Genomic DNA, 23,866 nt, shown 5'->3' with positions numbered 1-23,866 from the left:
AATAAATAGTGGCCTTGCCTGTGATGCCCACATCCTATAAATGAATTTTTTTAAAATTCCAATACTAGACAGTGAACAGCTTCATGCCCTCCCTCGTCCAGTGTAATGAGACTAGTTGTAGCACCATCCTGCACCTCAGCTGAGATTGGGTAACTCAGTACAGACTAAATGTTGAATCTTGAACCTTCCTAGTCAGTGTGGCTCAGGGCCACACCACATGTTCAATGTTGCCCACTATAGTCATTAGGGGAGCCAATTGTTCTCTGTAACCATTCAGTTTTTAGAAGGGATATTGCAAATGTGACTGTCTCTTTGAAGGCACTTAAGAGGTGAATTTGGACCATGTTACGCTCAATTTCCAGGCAGGAAACAGGTGCAAAGAAGTCCAATTTAGGGTGCCAACCTCTCACAACCGAACAGCGTTGGAAACAAGTCCGATGTCATATTGGTTCAGGCACTGTAGAGGAGCTACCTAAAACAATCATTCGACCTCTTTAAAATGCCAAGGAGTGCTCCTCCCGATTCCTCATTAAAACTGTGGGCTGCAGGCTGCTGCCGGCCGCCACTTGCCTCCGCCAGACTCACCTTATACCCACAACCGGTGAGCTGCCTCTGAGGGCACGACAAGTGCTCACAGCTTGCTGGTACTATACTAATGAAGTCTGCAGACCAATTTTCCATGGTCCTGCCACTGGCCTCATTAGGTGCGTGCGGTGTGTGTGCTGAACCCAGTTCGTGCCCCAATTTAGGCGCGGTCCAATTACTATGCCCCAATGTCTGTCTCTTGCCAATTTAAATAATAACAAATGAAAAAGAGGTTTGAAAAAGAACACTATTATCAAAGACAATAGACCACAATCAGAGGATTCCCTTTTTACTTTGTAATTACCATCAAGTATCTACAGTTAAAACCAATACAGCCAAGCATGTAACTCTGCAAAAGCTACTACTGGTGATATTCACTACATTGTGATTGTAAGCCTTTGTCCCTGAGATCTTATTCCTGCCACTGAATCTAAATTATGCAACTTTATTCCAACTATTGTTTTCCGAATTAACAAATGTACAGGATTAGTTTTGGAAATCAAATTAAATGCTTTGGATAGATCACTCTGAAGCTTTTAAATATCTTTACAATTTGTCCTATCATTCAGTGTTCAGGTAATGTTTATGTATTTCTATCCTGCTATTGAAGTTTTGATTCTTTTCATGTTTTTTTGTACATTTGTGCATTTTAATAACACTTTGAGGACTGAAGAACCTTTTAACTATCCTTTCTCTTTTAACCAGAAGACATTCCCCATTATAACTCACTCCTTCAGAAACAAACATTTGGCAACTTGGCACAAAATTCCTATGGGAGCTGGACAACTTCCTGAGTGTACAGACCTATAGGTCAGTGTGTATTAGGGTATTTGTCTCCCAGTGACAGTGGTCTCCTGGAACCTGTTTGATCTTCGTGGGTCGGGGAGGAATCTCCTAGAAGTTTTCCTACATTGGCTGAAGGTTTTGTTTTTGCCTCTTCCAAGAGATGTTTGACTGGTGGTGGTGGTGGGGGTGGGGTAGGGGAGATGAGGAGGGGAGTGCTGGTGTGTAGAAATTACACCAGGACAGTATAGGACAAGCTGGTCTTCTCCAATCCTTCATTCTTGTATATTTTGTGTGCTGGGAGAAAAAAAGGTCCAGACCCCCAACTCTGGAGTCTCAGTGGAATTATTGCATGCTAGGGATTTGGAGTGGTTTGTTCCTGGAGAAGCCAAGTGTCACTGCTATTGCCATAGTGACACTCAAAGCAGCACAAGGCTGTATTTGCAATGAAAATAATGTATTGGTGATGTCATTGCACTGTAAGTGCATGTTCATAAACAAAATGAAAAAGCTAACTTTCTCTGATCTTATCTTTTTTTTTCCACACACCATACTTGACTGTAATTATGCTGGATTGCAGTTTCATAGCTACTGTCAGTCTTCCAGTATCTCTGTAAATGGGGGAAGAAGTACTATTCTTATAACCTTACAGGGCAATGATGCCCTTTAAAACAGGGACAGTGTATGTTGTAATGAGGATGATGTGAGGTGCATTAAATGTTACAGAATGCAGAGGCATTGAAAGAAGCTGAGAAAATAAAACATAATGCATAATATTCTTAACCTATGGAAATCAGTCAATGACCCTGAATAAAGACTTGAACGCGTTTTAATTATTCAAAAAACAAATATATGATGCACATTATTTTTAGCATAGCATAACTCTAATCTCTGATTAATAACATTCTGTCGACATGTTTTCTTTTGACCCTTGATCTCAAATTGAAAATGACAATGATTAAAATGTGTGTTGTCCTCCCCCCCACCACCTCACATTCCCTCCGCTGACCAAACTCGACATTTAATGAACTGTCGACATCAGGTGAGAAGCACTATGTTCCTATTCGTATTTTTGCACAAATGTAGCAGTTGTCGCAGTGAGAATGACAATGCAAAATTACCCTTGAGATTTCTTTCCAAATTGCTATGGTAGCAATTTAAGTGTCTGGGAACCATATTTATGAAAGAATGTGACTTGAAGTGGAGCCTGCATAGAGTAGGACTATTTTCAATGCGCTTTGAAGAATGTAGAAAATTCCCAGCTCCGACTATTTTTGGCTGTGCTGTAGAATTGTTCCTAGAAGGATGGCATTCATTGATTAACTTATATATATGTGTATCAGCTCCCATGAGAGTTTATCCAGTCAGTACCTATGCCGACTAAGAAGGATCCAAAGTCTGTGCTTAGTTAGCTGATCTGAGCTTGGCAGCAATAAGGGTGGTACAATTGGCCTCAGTATGCCTGGGTTAAGGAGGGCATAATCAGGCAGCATTCCTGCTCCAGATTGCTATCTCCTAAATCCTGTTGAAAGGATGTGTGTTTGGATCTTGCATGGGAATAGGATCAGGCTAGACTGTGATACCCTCCACGGATGAGGCTGTCAGTGTCAAGGCTCACACAATGAATAATGACTACCTGAGTAAGTTACTAGAGGGAGTATGGTGTCTGTGTGTTCCCAGATAGGAGTCAGGAGAGGGAGAAGGGAACGTGGTTATTTTTAAGTAGTGACTAAGGCCAGGATTTAGTCACCAGCCATGAGAGCAAAAGTTCAAGTTCAGTCACTCGGGCTCACTTGCTTTAGGTGTGTGAGGCTAGGTAACCTTCAGCTTAGCTGCCAATCCACATAAGAAGGCCTTCCATAGAGAACTGAATAAAGGTGAGGGGTCCCAGTGGTCCCCCTCCCCCACCCCACAGTAATGGTACCTCCTGCTGACTCATGGTAAAGGTATATTAGCATTGTTGTAGAACAGTCCACAAGTCATCTTCTCCCAGCCAGAAGGTAGAAGTGAAGGACATTTTCAGTGAAGCCCCACACAAACCCAGTCTGTGTTTCCCCTGCTCCTTCAGATTAACGTCCTTCTTTAGGCCATTACATTCTGGGAAATTATATCAGGGAATTGAGTGTGTTGCCCACAATTTTTATCCATTCATTTCAATGGATCGAAAACTATGGGGAATGCCCACTCAAAATTCTCAGCATATACATGCCGAACAGTGTCAGGAACACTAAAGACGGAAATTTACCCCACTGACTCTCATGCTGGAGTATGTTCCAGTTATCAGTTACCCTCCAGTACCCTGCTCAGTTTGCCATTCTTTTAGGCCCCACTCTCTGGAATTCCCTCCCTAAACTCTTCCCCCTCCTCCTTTAAGACCCTCCTTAAAGCCCATCTCTCTGACCAAGCTTTTGGTCACCACTTCCTTTCTTTGGCTCAGCGTGCATTTCTTCTGATTAGGCCTCCTTAGGACAAGCACATTTTTCTACATTAAAGGCACTATATAAATGCAATTTGTTGTTGTTTATGCATGAGCCTTGACAATGAGTGTAGACAGGCTATTCGACCTTGGTGGGGAGGGGGTGTTACAACCTAGCCCAATCCTCTCCTCACCTGACATATACAAGTATACTTTCCAGCATGATAGTAATCAGAAGTGGGAACACTGGCTGACTTTTCCCTCTCCCTATCCCAGGGGCACTGAAAACACAACTTCATAATTGAATCTCCAGCATTTTATTCGAAATGTAACAAGCTATTTTAAAAGACCTTTGTTTTTGCCAGATTTCAGGAAGTATAAGAAGGGAAGAAGAAAAAAATTGAACCCCAGGCAAGTTTCCATAGGAAAAAAAGTCTTTTATTTAAAAACAATTTCAGTTTGTAACAGACTTATGGAATGTGATTTTAATTTTGTTCATTTTTCCTTGGACTGCAGGGGAGTGAAGGTGAAAATTAAACCTGCTTCAGAAAAAAAACCATGACTGAAAGAGCAGACAAAAAAAGGGGGGGGGAATGAGGAGAAAGCAACATTCAATATTTATAAAGCAAGCATAATACTGTGTGTACAAACTGGACAAAGAAACAATTAAATAAATATTCATGGCACAAATATGCAGCGGTCAATTTGGTAACCTTACCAATTTTCTTTTTTCTCCATTTTTTAAAACAGTGCAAAGGGGAATGACACTGCCTTGAAAACAAGCTATAGCTAAAAATACATTGCAAAAAATTCAGATTTTATACAAAACATCCTCCTTAGAATTTGTTTAAAAAAAATCTTCTATTTACACAAAACATTTTACTTTAAGGAAAATTAAGTCATGCTCTCCTGTGAACTTCTGTTACTAAAAAGGTGAATAAGGCTATTTTAAATCTCCCCCCCTCCCTGCCCAAATCCTTATACATTAAAATATTCCACATATTTACAGCTTCTTCACAACTAGCATCAGTTTACTGTGTGGTGCAAATTCTAAAACCAGGTGATAGGGATGATTGTGTCTGCAAGGCGGTTACAGTGGCATTTTTTGGGGGTGATGGGGATGGGAGTAAGACGAACCGCAAGGGATCAGTTTAAAGTGCCTTACTCTACATCGGACACACAACCACTGCATGGTTTATAAACCAGAAATCCCATCGATCCCTACATTGGATTTCTTTTTAAATTGGAAATTCACCTGCCGTTTTCACAGTCTGGTTTAAAACAACAACACAGCTGGGCACAGATAACCCATAAAGCACTTCATAAAGAACAAACAAGATCTTGTATAACTGAGAAGTGTTTCTGCTAATATGTCTCTTGTCCCGAAGGCCCACAAAAAAAAACACTTTGCATGGAAATGGTAGAAAATCAGTTGCACATGTAATGTACTTCATCACCATGACAACGACCTAAGTATATGCAAAGTGACTCACTTTTGTCGCCAAGGTAATTTTCAGGTTCAAGGATTAGGCTGGGCAGCCATTTTGAGGGTTCCCCTTTGGGATTCCTGAGCCCAGCCTTTTCATTCGCAGTGCCAGGCTACTACTGTTTAATATTAATTTAAGAAAAAGTATTTTCTAAAAATTAGGCCCACATGTAAACTAAATAGATTGAGGCTAAAAAGCTCCTTTAGTTCTTGTAGATATGAAGTAGGACTGATTTCCCAGCTTTTGTTACTTAAGAAGTCTTATGAGGACTCTATTTTTATATTGGTTACCTATGAAAACAAGATTCCATTCCCAGAAGCAAGTGTCCAAATGTTTTGTGGCTGTGTTATGACCATCCAGATAGTCTAATGTTCAAACCATCTTTATCTGCCCACTGTGCATACTTACAGAGCAATTCTGACTACAAAAATTGACCCATAATAATCTGCTCCCCGGTCTGCTATTTGATCACTTAGTTCCTTCTTCTCCCTTGTCCATGTTATGTAAAGTATTTCATTTTTTTGTCTCATGACTACTTAAAGGTCAATGAAGCCACAGTGGTATGCCAGCCACAGTAAGAGAAGCTGTACCATGTAGTACGGAGACTGCTCCACAGTCTGTTCATACAAAGCATTAAAGGATTCAAACCGTAAAGCAGAATCTTTCCTCAGTGTGTCTATGCCACTGTCGCACTGTTCTTAAAGAGCATCATCACTAGCCCCAGTGGTGCCATTTATCACTGATGTGCGCCCTTCCCTTTAATACCTCAATAAAGCACCATGCGGATGGGGGCCTTTCATTTTTATTTTTCTCTCTCCAGCTCAGTTTTGCTCAAAATAATTATTTTAGTTCATTTAAAGTGCAGTCCTACAGCACTGTGCTTGTCACCATGTCTACCAGCCTACATCTTGGAACTTTTAGTACCAAAGTGCTCCCTAAATAATCTATATCTTTACACTTCCTTTTTTGGATTCAAAAAGGCAGCAGCATACAACTGCAAATGCAGTTAAACTTCACAGGTGAACAGGTCTCCTGCTCATTAACAATGTATCCTATATCTGGCTAGAGGGACTCCTGCATCTACGTGGACATGGTTTATCACTTTCTGTATGACTGATTAAAGTGTGGCTACTGTGAGAATACTACCACTGGTGGCTGGGATGTTTGATTAAGGTTAATGTCGTGGCACGTTCTAGAAAGTTCCTGAAGTTACAGTGATCATGTTCGAAGGCAAAGTGGCCTTCGGGTTAACAAGTAATACTGGTAACAGGAAAACGATAAGAGGGAATAAAAATCAAAAAGCACAAGAACGGAGACAGAGGCGGATTTATGAAATCCGGTTAATATAAAAGGTAACAGTCCAGGGAAAGTGCAGACTGACTATTTTCTATTGCTGAATATCCAAAGCGTAAAACGTTACTGGTTATAAATACAGTGATGGATAGTTCAAACATCCCTTTGCTTCTTGCTTCCTGGTATGTTTGTAACATATGGTCCAGAAATTAATGGTGAGAGTAAAAGGTGGAACAGTCTGGTTGAGTCCCTGACCCAACTGTCCTCCGGCTTGCCGCTCCTGTCATTTTACTGTAAGCAGATTCCTACACAGACCATACACACTAACCAGCTCTCTCTTCACCTGAATTTCCTGCAAAGCTTTCATTTTCCCCTTTAATTCTCCTACACTTTAACGTCAATCCTGGTGCAAAAAAAAAAGTCACCACTAATTTCAGCAGAAGACCCAGGTATGCAACAGGCCAAGAATTTTCTTCAGGATCCCAAACTAGCCTTAGTTCTCTCATCTCAGACTTTGTAGTATATATTCGCTGGGCTCTGTGGTGGCATCTCCTGGACTATATACACAGGATGTCCATAGTCTCCGCTGACCTTTTCATAATGCGGGCAGAAGGCGCTGTCTGCAGTCCTTAACGGAATGATAATGTCACTGGGTTCGGAGCCGTTGTTGTTGCCGCCGCGTTTAGGGGTGGCCAGCGTGCTGAGGGACAGAGTGGTGGTGTGCTGTGGAGAGTGCTTTCTGTGTCGCCTCTTGTACTTCAGCAGCAGGACCACCAACATGATGATGATGATGATGAAGATCACGCAGCCCGATCCAATGCCTGCAAATAAGGCCACGTCGGGGCTGAGGAACCTGCCCTGGTCCGAGTCCCTGGGTGGAGTCGAAGGTTTATTGTCACCACTCAGTGAGTGTGTCCCACCTGAAAACAAAGAAGAAATGTTTGAATAATTTGGCTCTCCACAAAAGCCCTTTAAAATCATCTCTCAGAATATCATTTCACTCCTAGGATTAAATGTTGTTAAATAAAACCTTCTCTCTATTGAAAAATGCTTGAAGCTGCAGTCTCTGTGTTTCCAAGGAATTACTGATGGGATTTTAGGGCATTCATTTTGATATACTTTGAATCAACCAACCAGCCACTTCTGGATGCTGAGGCTGATTTAGTGAAGCCACCATTAAACACATTGCTGAAGAAGTACAAACTTTCTAAGAAAATAAATTACCATTAAATAACCACTAAATTAATACATGATATACTTCTTTTAACACACCAATTGACTTCGAACAGACCATCAAAACAAAGACTTGGTCTTCAATAAAAACAAAGGCTTTGACAAACGAGTTTTATCTATTGGTCATCCAAATACAAGCACTAGTGGTCAGCAATGAATATTTAAAATGACATATGCTTACATGTTATCCCTGGACCACTTTTTTTTATTAATAAATCTTCGTCAGTCACTAGCAAAGAATGGAGCTGACAGCTTCACTTAAAACAGATGCAGGCTTGCCTGAGGCAGCATGGGCGAGAGTAAGAAAATGTAAATCCTCAAGACAATTGTCCCTAGTCATACAGTCTGACAAGCTGCAGCCCCTTTGCTGCTGGTGCTGGATATATTAGTCATTCCATATGCCGAGAAACAAACTACTCTATTCACTCAGGAATGAGACTATGCATCTGAGCTTTTTTTTTACTCATAAGGCATGTTGTATTTATCTAACTTACAATTTCATATCCGACTGACCATAAAATTAATTTACATGGCAATTTCTCCTTTGTGAATCAAAACTTTATAACCATCAATGATGTTCCATCTTTGTAAATCCACTTGTCTGGTATTCTTCTCCCCCCAGGCTGGATCTGCCCCCTCTCTACTTTAGTGGGAATTTTAACAAATAAATATCTCCACTTCCCATGTTTTAGGTGTCCTGGTGCTTGGCACCATTAAATGGGTTGTGGGGACAACAAGGGGACCTTCTCGCAAAGGTTTGCATCTGCACCGCTTGCCCATTGGCCTTGCTGAAATCGAGAAACCTTCTGTGTGGGAGCTGCAGGTGCAAACTCACATGATAACATTCTATGGTTTTCGTTTATTAAAAAAACTAGTTGAAAAGTCTAACTGAAAAGAGCAGGATAGAAGACAAAGTAAATCAAGAAGTAGTAGTTAAACAATTACACCTTTGGGTTCTAAAAGCTAGAAGATTGTAAGAGTAAAGAATGACTATGGAGAAGAAGGAAATGATTGTATCCCTTGAGTATAGAATATTGAGGGGTGATCTAATCGAGGTGTTTCAAATCCTATAGATTCAATGGGGTAGTTAGAGAGAAACTATTTCCTCTGGTGGGGGAGTCAGAATGAGGAGGCATAATCTTAAAATTAGACCTAAGCCATTCTGGAATGAAATTAGGAAGCACTTTTTCACACAAAGCATAGTAGAAATCTGGAATTCTCTGCACCAAAAGACTGTGGATACTGGGTCAATTGAAGCCTTCAAGACTGAGATCAATAGATTTTTTTTAGGTAAGGGTATCAAGTGATAAGGAGCAATGGTGCGTAAATGGGGTTGAGGTACAGATCAGCCATGATCGAACTGAATGGCGGAGCAGGCTCAAGGATCTGAATGGCCTACTCCTGTTATTGAGTTCCTAATGAGCTATGGTGAGATTTGCCAGTTTTGTATCCACGCTGCCTCTGCCCCTTGATTTCAGCACAGTGAAGATGCAGAGAGAAGGATGACAAAGAAAGAACTTGAATTTAGATAGCGCCATTCACGACCTCAGGGCTGGCCAAAACACTTCACAACCAATGAAGTACTTTTGAAGTGTAGTCATTGTTATAATGTAGGGAAATAAGTCAGCCAATTTGCGCACAGCAAAGTCCTGCAAACAGCAATGAGATAAATGACCAGATAATCTGTTTAAGTGATATTGGTTGAGGGATAAATTTTGGCCAGGACAGTGAGGGAACTCCCCTGCTCTTCTTCGAATAGTGCCATGAGATCTTTTACGTCCACCTGAGAGGACAGACAGGGTCTCGGTTTAACATCTCATCTGAAAGACGTCACCTCCAAAAGTGCAGCACACCTTCAGTACTACACTGAGTACGTTAGATGGCATATTTGGAACTTGGGAGGAATGAGAGATAAAAGTTCAGAACAGCGATGACCACAATACTATTGATAAAATAGAGATGGAGATACAGAGAAGGGAAAGAGATGTTTCTTGTAACTTATGGTGCAAAATGGTAATATTTTAATAATCTAACAGACTACTAGAATCTAAAGCTGCTGTTTGCATCAATTCCTCTTGTGGATTAATAATTGGTGACTTCATGTCTTAAGCCTTCTCACATGGAGGCAACACAGTTACTGAGGTAACAGCAAAAGCTACCACCAGTGGACAATTGCTTTGTTGGAATGATGCAATTTCCAAGTGAACTGATCTAATTTGCTGTGATACAAGCCTGAGAAATGGAGTTCTACTGTCCTGCTATGGTAGAATTATAGACTGAGACTCAATCCCACATGCAGTTGACCACTTTACATCTACAATAAAAATAAATCTATTACATAGATACTAAATTTACCAGCATTCTGCCGGTTTCTAGTCGTTCACAGAAATGTAGGGTGTTATTTAAAAGAGCAGTTGATCTATTTTCTGACACATTAATGTAAAGCAAGCTCATGGATCTGAAACATGAATTTAAATCCTTGAAATAATAAACAGATCCCCGTGGGGAGTCACGGCTTTGAGAAAATGTAATATATGGTCTTAACCCTCCCTTTTGCTGCTCAAAGAATTGACAGCCAGAGACAGCAACATGAAACCTTCTGAAAAATTTCTACTTAGCAAGCCTATAAGAGTCTGAGGCAAAGCAAGGCATGCTAATAGAGATGATGGAATCAATCACATTTACATTAAACTGAGTCTTGTAAGCTGCAGCTGAGTGCTAGCCTGACACAGTGAGGAAGAAGCACAGGAAGAAATTAAAGGCTTTCCTCTCTTGAAAGCACAGTACATAGAAGCTCTCATTATCTGTCAAACATCTGGAATCACTCACAACGCAAACTCCCGAGGAAACAAATGAGAGCATTACGTTCTCTAATTTTAATCTGGCTGTAGCGCAGATTCAAATTGCAGCTCACTTTTCAACAAAGTGGAAAGGCAGAGAGAAAGTCTAGTAGGATTAGGAGTAAAGGAGCTTGTCAAGATTTAGGCAATATGGAGGAAATAACTGCAGCAAATACAAACGATCCAAGTGCAGAAAACTGCACTAATCGTGGCAGAGTTCTAGGTGCTGTGAAAGCATCACCCTGCTATGGTTTAAGATTGGCACTCTGCTGCTATCTTGTGAAAGTGGAGGAATCCTGTTGCTTTTCATAGTCCTAGTTTAGGATTGCTAAAGAAACAATATTAAAAAATGCTAAAGTTTCTGCTGGTTTAATGCGCATCGCACAGTGACACAGATGGTTCATTTTACCCTTCAGATCTCCTGTACGTTTTGTGAAGTGCAACACTCACCTCCCTCACATCACTGAAGTTGTGCATTTTAAAGGGCCCTGGTGGCTTTTAGTAAGGAGCTTTAGGGTGAGTTTGCTTTTTTGGATTGACCACAAACAGCCACCTCGGATAACTCAACCGTTGGGTCACTGTCACACACAGTTGATGATGCAGCAAACTGTATAAAATATTTACTTCGCGATGGTTTAACTTTGCTCTCATGTTGCTTAAATAGATTTTGAGAAACAATTAGTACCTTATGAGATACAGAGACCACGTAGGAAGTGGCCAAGCAGTTCAGCCGAGCAGCCATCCTTCCACTTGGGCAGGAATGGGGGTGCAGCTGGTCTATTGTGAATAAGTCAGTTATTTGGCCCACATAACCCACGTGCATATGAAACTCTTATTATCTTACAAATGGACAAAATTATTTGCAAAAACATGGGTTAATAAATGACAGCCATTTGTTAAATGCAAATCGTGTCTGACAAACTCGATTGGGTTCTTCAGTGAAATAACGGAGAGGGCTGATGAAGTTGGTGCAGTTGATGTTATGTATATGGACCTTCAAAAGGCGTTTGATAAAGTGCCACATAATAGACTTGTTAGTAAAATTGAAGCCAATCGGATTAAAGGGGCAGAGGCAGATTGGATACAAAATTGGCTAAGAGACAGAAGCAGAGAGTAGTGGTGAACGGTTGTTTATCAGACTGGAGGGAAGTGTGCAGTGGTGTCCTCCAGGGGGTCAGTTTTCGGACCACTGCTCTTTTTGATATATATTAATGACCTGCACTTGGGTATAGGAGGTATAATTTCAAAGTTTGCAGATGACACAAAGCTTGGAAATGTAGTGAACAGTGAGCAGGATAGTAGCTGTTCACTGTTTACTACATTGACTTCAGGAGACATAGACAGACTGGTAAAATGGGCAGGCACATGGCAGATGAAATTTAATGCAGCGAAGTGTGAAATCATGCATTTTGGGAGGAAGAATGAGGAGAGGCAATATAAACTAAAAGGTACAATTTTTAAAGGGGGTACAGGAACAGAGAGACCTGAGGGTACACATACTCAAATCTTTGAAGGTGGCAACACAAGTTGAGAAGGCTGTTAAATAAACACATTGTATCCGTGGCTTTATAAACAGATGTGATGTGGAGATGCCGGTGATGGACTGGGGTTGACAAATGTAAGGAATCTTACAACACCAGGTTATAGTCCAACTGTTTTATTTGAAAATCACAAGCTTTCGGAGGCTTTCTCCTTCGTCAGGTGAGTGTGGGATTCGGATTCCATGGAAGGTTGTCGCATTTATAGTCAGAGAACAATACCTGGTGATTACAGATAATCTTTCCAACTGCCCGTTGTCAAGGCAATCAAAGTGTTCAGACAGAGAGATGTTATCTACAGGACCACCGAATACACAAACTGCCAGAACAAAAGACAGACAGAGAAAGAGAGAGAAACATCCGAAAGGAAGAGAAAGACAGAGAATGACCCGTTGTATTAAAAACAGATAACTTTTTTTCGCTGGTGGGGTTATGTGTAGCGTGACATGTCATCGATGACGACGAACACCTCGCTAAGGCCATCCCCACACCTCCACTACTCGCCTTCAAACAGCCACCCAACCTCAAACAGACCATCGTTCGCAGCAAATTACCCAGCTTTCAGGAGAACAGCGTCCACGACACCACACAACCCTGCCACGGCAACCTCTGCAAGACATGCCAGATCATCGACACAGATACCACCATCACACGAGAGGACACCGCCCACCAGGTACATGGTTCATACTCCTGTGACTCGGCCAACGTTATCTACCTCATACGTTGCAGGAAAGGATGCCCCGGAGCATGGTACATTGGCGAGACCATGCAGACACTGCGATAACGGATGAACGGACACCGCGCAACAATCGCCAGACAGGAGGGTTCCCTCCCAGTCGGGGAACACTTCAGCAGTCAAGGACATTCAGCCACCGATCTTCGGGTAAGCGTTCTCCAAGGCGGCCTTCGAGACACGACAACGCAAAATCGTCGAGCAGAAATTGATAGCCAAGTTCCGCACCCATGAGGACGGCCTCAACCGGGATCTTGGGTTCATGTCACGCTACACATAACTCCACCAGCGAAAAAAAGTTATCTGTTTTTAATACAACGGGTCATTCTCTGTCTTTCTCTTCCTTTTGGATGTTTCTCTCTCTCCCTCTGTCTGTCTTTTGTTCTGGCCGTTTGTGTATTCGGTGGTCCTGTAGGTAATATCTCTCTTTCTGAACACTTTGATTGCCTTGACAACGGGCAGTTGGAAAGATTATCTGTAATCACCAGGTATTGTTCTCTGAATATAAATGCGGCAACCTTCCATGGAATCCGAATCCCACACTCACCTGACGAAGGAGAAAGCCTCCGAAAGCTTGTGATTTTCAAATAAAACAGTTGGACTATAACCTGGTGTTGTAAGATTCCTTTCATTTATAAACAGAGGCATAGAGTTCAAAAGCAAGGAAGTTATGCTAAACCTTCATAAAACACTGGTTAAACCTCAGTTGGAATATTGTATCGAATTCTGGGTACACTTTAGGAAGGATGTCAAGGCCTTTGAGAGGGTGCAGAGGAGATTTACCACAATGATGCCAAGAATGAGAGACTTCAGTTATCTGGAGAGACTAGAAAAGCTGGATTGTTCTTCTTAGAGCAGAGGTTAAGTGGAGATTTAATGGAGGTGTTCAAAATTATGAAGGGATTTGATAGAGTTAATAAAGAGAAAGTGTTTCCATTGGCAGGAGGGTCAGTAACCATAGGACACAGATTTGAGATAATTGGCAAAAGAATCAGAGGGGATATGAGGAGAAATTTGTTTACGTAGCGAGTTGCTATGATTTGGAATGCACTGCCTGAAAGGGTGTTGGAAGCAGATTCATAGGTAACTTTCAAAAGGGAATTGGAGATATATACTTGAAAAGGAAAAGTTGCAGGGCTATGAGGAAAAAGCAGGTGAGTGTGACTAATTGCATAGCTCTTTCAAAGAGCCAGCACAGGCACGATGGGCTGAATGGCCTCCTTCCGTGCTGCATGATTCTATGATTCTAAGTGCAAGCTGCCCACTTGATCAGCACTTCACATACATGCAAAACTGAGCCAAACTAAGTAGTGAATGGTTGTGGCTCATATAAAAATGCACTTAAGACTCAAACAGAAGTAGTCCCCATCATAGAACGGCCCCAGAGTCAAGGAGTTCCTGCCATTTGTTCACTCATGCCAAAGTCCCTCATGTCTAACTTGCACCAACGGAGCACGTGACATGGGCCTTTCTGGCAGATGAAAGAAGCTCCACAACTCCAGCTCATAGGTGAGGTATCTTCATTAGAATCAGCTTCTACTAGATGGTTACCTTCATTCTCGGTCTTTTGGGTGGGCTTGGTTGTGGTGCCATCCCGTTCTTTTCCAGGAGCTCTGGTTGATTTTTCTTTTCCTCCCACAGAACTTGCATCTAAAAAGTTTTTAAAAAGGTTGTTTCAGTTACAAACTGTAACGCTGAGATACCTTCATCAGTCAGACAAAGGGCCATCCCTCAACACTGATGTTTTACTTCATGAGCAACACACTGAGGCCATTGCAGACTCCAGGTGCCATGATTGGAGTGAAGCCTATTTGCATTTAGCTTTATTGCCTTAACACTGTGGAAGTCACTTTGATGAACAGTAATGTTCTTTAAAAGATCTATTCATGGTTTAGGACTTAACAAAATGAACTAGCAGAATTTCTATTTATTGCTAAAGTGTTAGTGTATTTTTGTCCTGTCAAAATTTGAAATGTTAAGCAATTCACTTCAGTGCACAGGTACTTTGTCTGGTAACAATGTTACTTAAAACTTTCACTTTAACAGCAGCACTGCTCTGCTTGGTTTACCAAGTTTTTAAGTTGCTGTTACATGCACATCCTTGGCAGAGAAGAAATGGCCATTGTCTAAATTGTCCCTTACCCGAGCCCAAACTAAGCCTAATGGTACTGCAGATACTCGGCATTTTTACATGCTGACCACTCAAATGCCATCTACTACAGCCATGGGGAAGCCTTCCACTAGCAGGCAAAAGCTTTGGAGATGATAGTTCAATCGAATAGAGAATGCTGACAGAATGCAAAATGGACACTACGCCAACATAGAAAGTGTATGAAACAAGTTTTCATTTTGCAAAGTCTAGAGATGTAAGGGAGCTTTCTGATGTCAACACAGATTGCATTTCAAAATTGAAATTGTGTTAAATGAAACAGAATTAATTTCCATTTACCGTCAACTAATGATATTACAAGGAAGGAGTAATCTATTAAAGGCTTTCTTATTTAATAACAGTTACATTCAAAACAGTTAACCGAATAAGCCTCTAGTCTCTAGCATAATCTTCATATTAAAGGCTTAAAAACAAAGAGAAGCGAGAGTCTGCATTGTATAATTAGTGTTTTTTTTTATTTAAAACACTAATTGATTTTTTCAAATCATGAGCCAACTGCAAAATGCAAAGCGTTCTTTCCAGAAATTAAAAACACAACAGCCTCAAGTTGATGCCTAGGTCTCACTGACCTTAAGGAAGGGCCACAGATAGATTGTTTTATTTCATTTTACAGCGCAACTATGCGATTAAAATTTAGGACAAGCGTTTAGGTCACTTCTAATCCTTTTATATAACAGACAATGATTCAGAACTCCAGAAAAGTTACAGGATGAGGATTAGGTGTTGGGTGCTCTTCTGTTCTGACACCTGTAGAGAACCTGCTGATTTTCACAGTAATGGAGAGACTGAATTGAGACTCTAATTGTCATAATGATTAGAAGCAGTTTATAACTAAGTGGGAAACAGAGACCATTGCTCGTGTCTCCCGGAAATACCAGGTTCTTACCTTGTCCAACTTTCATTATAAGCTTCATGGCTTTGGTTTGGCACACTCCTCCTTCCCGGTTTTCCAGCCCTTCCAAAGTACCATTTGAAGTTGCTGGTAAAGTTTTTATAAAAAAGAAAAAAAGTTTAATCATTAAATTTCAATCTAGTGTCATCTGTAGAATATGTGTATTGCCTGAACAAAGACACTAAATAAACATATTACAGTTCTAACAAACCTGAACGCTTGAACATTTTATCCAATAACTTCACTTCCTCCCTATCCCTCATTCACTTAAGGTAACATAGTAATCTATCTGCTATTGAAATCTAATCTGCTAAAAGACAGTTAAGAATATGCCTGTAATGTGGCACCACATCAACAGATTTGGAAAATTGTGGAGACATATAGTTTTTAGATGGAAAAATCAATAGCATGAAGCAATTCTGTGTGTAAATCATGCCTGTCAATGTTGGAAGTGGTTTTTATGACCTATTAGACTACAACAGCAAGGACTGTTAAAACAGTACCCAAACATAGAACAGCAGGCACGAGGGCACTGGAATGGTTAATAAAGATGTTATCTTCATCCCTTCACCTGGTCATTTGGTTACAGGTGTACACTTACAATATCTTGGCAGGTGAAACCAAGCTATGAAACTAATTCCAAACACTATTAGTTCTTTGAAAAGCATTCAGGTACCAAAGTAATTGTTTATTGCAATACAAGTCAGTACTTTGGCCATTAAAATATGCTAATAAATCAATCTATTTGGGGGCCTGGGAAACCGGGTCTCTCCAGACAGGATCAGGCTTTAGTTTAACATCCAGACACTTTTGAAAATGGCAACAAGGAAGGCAGAACAAATACTACAAAGCCTGAATAACTAATGTAAAACACTATACAATGTATTAGTAATCCTTAAACAAACTCCCTCCTTACCATCAGTACAGCTTTTAAAAAACAAAAGTTAAAAGAATTTGACTTTTTTTTTATTTTCCCTCGTATCAATTTTTTCCAACATAAGATATTTTAACAGGATAACAGAAAGAACTTGCAATTATATAGCGCTTTTCATAACCTCAGGACATCCCAAAGCACTTTACAGCCAATTAAGCACTTTTGAATCACAGTCACTGTTGTAATGTAGGAAACGCGGCAGCCAATTTGTACACAGTAAGCTCCCGCAAACAGCAATGAAATAAATGACCAGATCATCTGTTTTTAGTGATGTTGGTTGAGGAATAAATGTTGGCCAGGGCACTGGAGAGAACGCCCCTGCTTTTCTTCGAATAGTGCCGTGGGATCTTTTACGTCTACCTGAGAGGGCAGACTGGGTCTCTGTTTAACATATTTTTAATAGCAACGAGTACTGAAGACGCCATTGAGGCAGCAGTGGAGGGAAGGGTGTTCGTGGGCTGACAGTGTGATGTTGTTGATTAAAGCATGTGGTTGAAATTACAAGCTTGTTGAACTGCCCGGGGTTAATAAATGTTATGTTAATTCATCTCCCTTCCAATACAGTAACTCCTCCAAGGCACCATGTCATGACTGCTCACTGTTTAAACAAAAAATATATCTAAAAAAAACAAATGAAGTAGAATTCCTTTTATTTCAGATTATGAGTGGAGATTTAATTCCTCTTTAAGTATGCATGCATGCACACATGCAAATAACACATTCACAGACTTTATTAAAACACTCAATTCATTCTATAGTCTAGAAATTCCCATTGGCAATATTGGCAGACTTAGCACATTCCTATTATATTGCATTATCTTAACGCAGGCGTTAGTCCATTTACTAGCGGACAAAGGAACGTCATACAAATTGGTTAAGGGTTCATCCACGAACATTGCCTACAGTGGCCAAATTGGGTATGCGCATTTGATGGGGTCACCTCACACTCAGACCTAAAGCTAACTGAAGCCCTGCAATTAGGCCAGATCTGTTGCCCAAGAAAAACTGATAATGATGGAGTGGCACTAACGCCAACTCCCATGTATAGATAAAAGTTAGAACGTCCCCAAAAAGATCCCCAGCAATGCAACCCATGGAGCAACCACAAGGCAAAAGTGGGATCAAAATAAATTTAATGCTAAGGTACTGAGGCTTGTGTGGTCGGTTGAAAGGAGAAAGTTCTTAATTGAGGTCGCTTGTGATGTGTTGATTAATTAGCTGAGGCACTCAAGGGCACCTGTAAGTATGTGACCAGGAGAAGCTTAATTAAGAATTAACGATGAAAACTTACGATTCTCCCACAAACTGGGACAAAAGAGAGCCTTGTAGCAATACAGAAGAATGCAAACCATAGTCAGGGCCATAGTCAGAACTAATTAATAAAAGCATATTAAAAAAATTACAAGGAACACAATTAAAAGCAGTTGCAGTGCTTACTTATTTTAAATAGGGCTTTGATATAGCTATGCGGCTACTTTTTATTTTAAATATATAGGCCCTGAAATTATATCTTGGGATACTTGCATGCAAACACTTAACAGGTCTGTCTGAAATTCCTTTCTGGTTATTTTAGTGCAGGCATTCACCAGGTTAAAGTGTTACCGCCTCCACCAAATTTCAGACAAACACATCTAAGTGCTTGTAGGTTGTTATCCCACAACTAAATTTCAGGGCCATAGTTTTGCTCCTCTAACCCTTCCCCCCCCCCCCCCCCCCAAGTATCTACAAATTGGGAAATGTTGATCCTTTAATCTAGCCCATCCCACCTCCCTCCATCCTAGCTGGCGTCACAGACACAATCAGAAGCCTGTGCTCGATCAGTGTACCATGTGTTGGCTGTGAAATGGGATCAGGCAAAGACATACAGCTGTGATCTGCTCAATCCGCCAGCATGCAAAGTGACCACCTTGGCAAGATAGCTTGAGTGCCACTCCATTCGAAATGTATGAAAGAATTATTGGTATAAAGTGATGTATAATTTGGCAGGTTTTTGAGATCAAGTAACAAAGAAATGAGCAATTCCTCTACCAACAATCTCAAAGGATCCTTTAAGTTTGCTTCAGGTGGTTTCCAATTTCTCAGTCCTTTTTCCACATGAAATTTATGGGGTGAGAGGGTTTTTTTATAAAATGGTTATGAATTTAAACCCCACATTGGACAAAGAATAAAAGACTGTTGGCTGAAGGTAATCTGACAGTCCTAACTTGAGCCACATCACAATCCTGCCCACATAATTAATCTGACAATTAGCCAAGGATGCTTGAGGAAATTATTCGAAAAATTCATAGGGGCTGTCAAGCTATCGCCTCACACATCCAGCTGCACGGGGTCAAGCTATAAGCAAAGCTTCCCACTGCAAAGCCATGCTCTGTGTTTGCTAAAAGAGACAAATCAGCTGGTGATGCTCAGGATACCAGAGCTTCGTGCCATTAGTACCTGTTGAAAGCTATGTGTGTAAGTCAAACACAGGAGCAAGTGCAAAGTATTCCCGACAGACTGCAGCTGTGTAGGAGACTGATCACTAAGCAAACATCAGCTGCGTCCCCCCTTTTTTGAAGTTTTGTTTCTCAACTTGAGAATACCTTTCAACTGCAAACTGACTCCCATGTCAACTATTTAACACATCATGTTGTTTGGAACGAGCTTTGAAAACAAATGGCGTAAATGAACCCTCAGTGGTTTGGGTTTTAAACCCCAGTGTGTCCATCACGTCCTATTTTACAAGGTAAAATGTTACACCGGACAGTCTTGGAAAAATCCATCGGATTTTCAAGGTGAATTCATGTTTCACAGTCTGGGGAGCAGCACTCCACATTCTTGCAGTCAAAATAAACTGAAACCAGTATTTGATGGTAAATCCTGGAACTGCCTAATTCCATGAGTGCTTTGTGTAGGATTATAGGAAACTTGAGCTCCATCCGTCAGTTGCAAATGACAGCTGAATGCCAACTTGCAGTAATAATGAAATCCCAAAATAATGTCTCATTGTTTCTGCAATACAGTGTTCAAAACAAAAATAGCTGAATGGAAGATTTTCAGGTTGAGGGCTTAGCCCACTCATCCAACTAAATCCCAATAGCTTCTCGTGGGGAAAATGGTGTTACGGGGTTAGAAATGCTCCAGTTGCAGTACAGGTTACTATGCTCTATGTTTTTTTTTAAATCAATACATCGAAATCCGGCAGTATTATTTTAGCGGAGAAAAACATTGAATGACAATAGCTTGCAACAACTGACTGAAGGTAATCTGACAGTCAATAGATCAGGCCCACAACAGCATCTTTCGGTCTGAGTCATGACCACATTAAAACCAACGCAAAGTATCGGACTAATGTGCTGCTGCAAGGCTTGCTGCAAGTAACCTAAACTTGATAACAGCTATTTCTGTGCTTTGCTAGTGTGTGCTATGTTTTCACTTTATATCTCTGTGATGGCAGTGCTAGCCCACACAAGGACCTAATAACAACAAATTGATTTGAAGGAAAGGGGATGGGAATTTTCATTCAGTTTGGGGGGCATGGGTAGTGGAGGGAGGGAGGGAGGGAGGGGGGGATGGACGGAGGACGTGATTTACATCACAATTCCATGGAGAACAATGTCACCACCGGCTTCGTAATGTTTATCTAGCTGTTGCACCTGTCAGAAATAGCAAGAATTATAGCCGCTGCTACAAGGTTCTCATCAAAATTGTGCACAATTTTAAAATTGGTTGATGACACGAATTAATGAGCAAAAGAGGAATGCATGTACACAAGTGCCACTACTGGATTTGATATTTTCCCAGTCCGCAACAGAAGGAAAGTAATGTTACATTTTAATATGTCTTTATTTGATCATTATTATGTTGCCTCCCCGGGGACTGACTGTGCTTCATATACAGCGTGGGTCTTGGCTATCTCTGGTCTATAAGGTCGGTAACACTGCTTTAATCACATGATGAATTAAGCTGTTGGATTTGTGCCTATATCGTTGCTTTCAGTACCAGTGATCAGAGTAGTTCAAAAAGGAATAACAGATTCAATGCTGCTTCATCCTTCAATACCCCATCAAAAGGGAGAGGCAGTTAATGCTTGGACTTTTTCTGTTTGACTCAGCTTAGCCAGGATGTTTCATCCGCTGCATATAGTTCACCCAAAATGGAGCCCTAAAACTTGCCTCCATTTCCTAACAACTTGCTGGTCAATTTCAGGTGCGTTTCATGAATTCAGCGTGGGCCCCGCCAATTGTAAAAGGCCAGAACACAGAGATTTCAAAACCGTTTTAAAAGGAATTGACTGGAATGCAGCAAAGCAAATAGGCTTTCACTCTCCCCTAAAAACAATCGCAGGAGATAAGTTACTTTCTTTTAAAAGCAATCGGTAGCTCAAGCCAGTTCATACTATTCACAACAGAGAGAGGGAGAGACAAATCAATGAAAATAGTTAGCATTACAAAATAATTTTTTTAATAAAATTAAATTTGCAAAGTGTCTAGCTGTCGAGTCTGCCTATAGCATTGTTTTCCCTATTTTTAACTCTTTTTTTCACATCAATTCTCTGATGACGTATGTGTGGAACTGAGCTGATAGAAACTGTATAACAGAGACACTTCATCAGAAAGGTGAATGCATTGTACTCTGACATTCAAAAAATCCCAACTGCATTTTGGCCAGCTGCAGCCAGAGATTGATCCATTGTCCACTTACAGGATTATGAAGCGCTTGTCTCTAGCCTATAAAAGAAAATCCACTGGCCAAGTACACAGCACTCAGATCAGATGGTTGAAGGCAACCTAAGGTGCCAGCTGTGGCTCAGTGGTAACACTCTCGCCTCTGTGTCAGAAGGTTGTGGGTTTAAATCCCACTCCAGAGACTTCAGCACAAAATCTAGGCTGACACTTCTGTGCAGTACTGAGGGAGTGCTGCACTGTTGGATGTGCTGTTTTACGGATGAGACTTTAACCGAGGCCCTGTCTGCCCTCTCAGGTAGACGTAAAAGATCCTGTGAACAGCTGGGGAGTTCTCCCCGGTGTCCTGTCCAATATTTATCCCTCAACCAATATCACTAAAACAGGTGATCTGGTCATTATCTCATTGCTGTTTGTGGGGCCTTGCTGTGCACAACTTGGCTCCTACATTACAACAGTGACTTCACTTAAAAAAAAAGTGTACTTCATTGGCTGTAGAGCATTTTGGGACGACCTAAGATCGTGAAAAGTGCTATATAAATACATGTTCTTTCTATCTTTCACAAATCCCCCTCCCCTCCCCAGCTGCTTTGTGGCACAAGCGTATGACAGGATTATTTTCTAACTTGGAAAATGCATCAGTACGCATTTGCCAATATTCAGTCACATCCCATCTGAATGCTGGACACTGATTAGCTGGAATAACTCTTCACATGTTAACCAAGTGCAACTGAACCTGATGGAGGTTATTTGGATGTATTAACATTGTGGTGCCACACCTAGTTGTATTTAACCACAGGTAGCATTGCGTAAGATCCCAACAGATGCCAATTCAAACTAGTGTATCAACTGGTTGAGCTGATCTTTATTGGTTGTAATTTTGAGCCCATGGGGAGAGTTGTACATGCACCATATTATGCGTTAAAACATTTTTAAAGCAGTAAACTTTATAAACTGCAATTTAATAAAACTGTCAGTATGAGACTGCACATTATTATGTATACTGTGCTGCCAAACTGAGAACAGACTGAATTTTGGCCTTCGGTTTTACTTTCCTACAGTCCCATCTATCCTCGATTTGGCAAAACATTCCATATCACACATTCTTGTCCATTATTTCTTGAACCTCTGAACAAGACCCAGAGGCTATTTTCTATTGTCGGCTCTTCTGATAGACATAACAGTGGCAGAGCCAGAACAGTGGAATACCAGTTAAGATGCTCACTTATCAACCATAGTTGAGAGCAGGTTCAAGTCTCTGCACTGTGTCCAACACCCTTGACCGGGACACCAGATCACATCACATCATGAAAATATCCACACCGCCCACCCCCCCCCCTCACCCTCACCCCACCACCTCGCCGGAATCTGGAACTATACAGGAAGCTGGCACAAACCATCTTTCCTCATAGCAGCTAGCCCAGTACTTGGAATACAAAACACCAGTGGCATCAAAGTTATAATGTCACATTCAAAGCAGCTCCTACAGAGGCATGAGAATGAAATATATGAAAAGGTTACTTTAAAAATAATACTGGGATGCTGTTAGTTAAGAAAAGAGCAAAACCTCAACTAACTATTCTCATGTTTAATTTAGTTGGAAAACAGCCCAAAGGATAAAATTGTCTATTAAAGCTGCAGTATTCGTTTACACACCCAAGAAAATCTAGGAAAAGAAAACCTCATCTCTTGTTTAAATTTCTGTACTTTGTAGTAAGTATTCTATTAATCATTAGTCCTGTTCATAAGTCAACCTTAAGACACAGATCAGCAGTTGACGGGTTTTTGAATTTATCAAATTGACTTATGGATCACAGATCAAATGTAGCTTTGGTAAAACGAGATTTATTTATCTAACATCAACTGCTCATGACATCTCAAGGACAATACTCCAGCTTTTTAAACAGACAGCAATATCCATACAAAAGGTGGAAATAAATCGAATGTAACATTTAAGCTCACTGCACAAAGAGCAGGAACGACAAGGCCTCCTCCCCCAAAAATCGGCCCTTTGTAAAGCAGACTGTGGAAAACGGCCCCATTGAACTGCACCACTTGTAATCTCTATTCACTTTCTCCCGATGAATAAAAGAAAACACGTTTTTTTTTTCTCCGTGTGTTCGACAAAACGCACTTCTGTTTGGTCCGAGGTGATGTAGAAATAATTTTATGGGGACCGGGACTAGACGTGGAGTAACTGGATTACAAGCTGCTGATGAATTGCTGAATAGAACACACTGCTGAAGAATGCTAAAGCAATCTGGGCTCTGTTGGCAGTAAAAGGACCAGGCTCACATT

The 23,866-nt window shown here is 40.9% G+C and overlaps 1 protein-coding gene across 1 annotated transcript in view; it reads right to left on the bottom strand.

Annotated features, from left to right (window-relative positions):
• Nucleotides 1–4,224: 4,224 nt before the first annotated feature.
• Nucleotides 4,225–23,866, bottom strand: part of LOC137323060 (ephrin-B2-like) — a 58,484-nt gene continuing 38,842 nt past the window's right edge. The window contains exons 3-5 of the mRNA XM_067986457.1: nucleotides 15,965–16,057; nucleotides 14,460–14,558; nucleotides 4,225–7,484 (exon numbers count right to left, since the gene is read on the bottom strand). Coding sequence (XP_067842558.1) covers nucleotides 7,072–7,484; nucleotides 14,460–14,558; nucleotides 15,965–16,057 — 605 coding nt within the window. The 3' untranslated portion in view covers nucleotides 4,225–7,071. The remainder of the gene's footprint in view (nucleotides 7,485–14,459; nucleotides 14,559–15,964; nucleotides 16,058–23,866) is intronic.

The sequence above is a fragment of the Heptranchias perlo genome, chromosome 6 (assembly GCF_035084215.1).
Source record: "Heptranchias perlo isolate sHepPer1 chromosome 6, sHepPer1.hap1, whole genome shotgun sequence".
NCBI classification, from domain to species: domain Eukaryota; kingdom Metazoa; phylum Chordata; class Chondrichthyes; order Hexanchiformes; family Hexanchidae; genus Heptranchias; species Heptranchias perlo.
The sequence above is the reverse complement of the archived record's forward strand: the minus strand, read 5'-3'. Positions and strand labels throughout refer to the sequence as shown.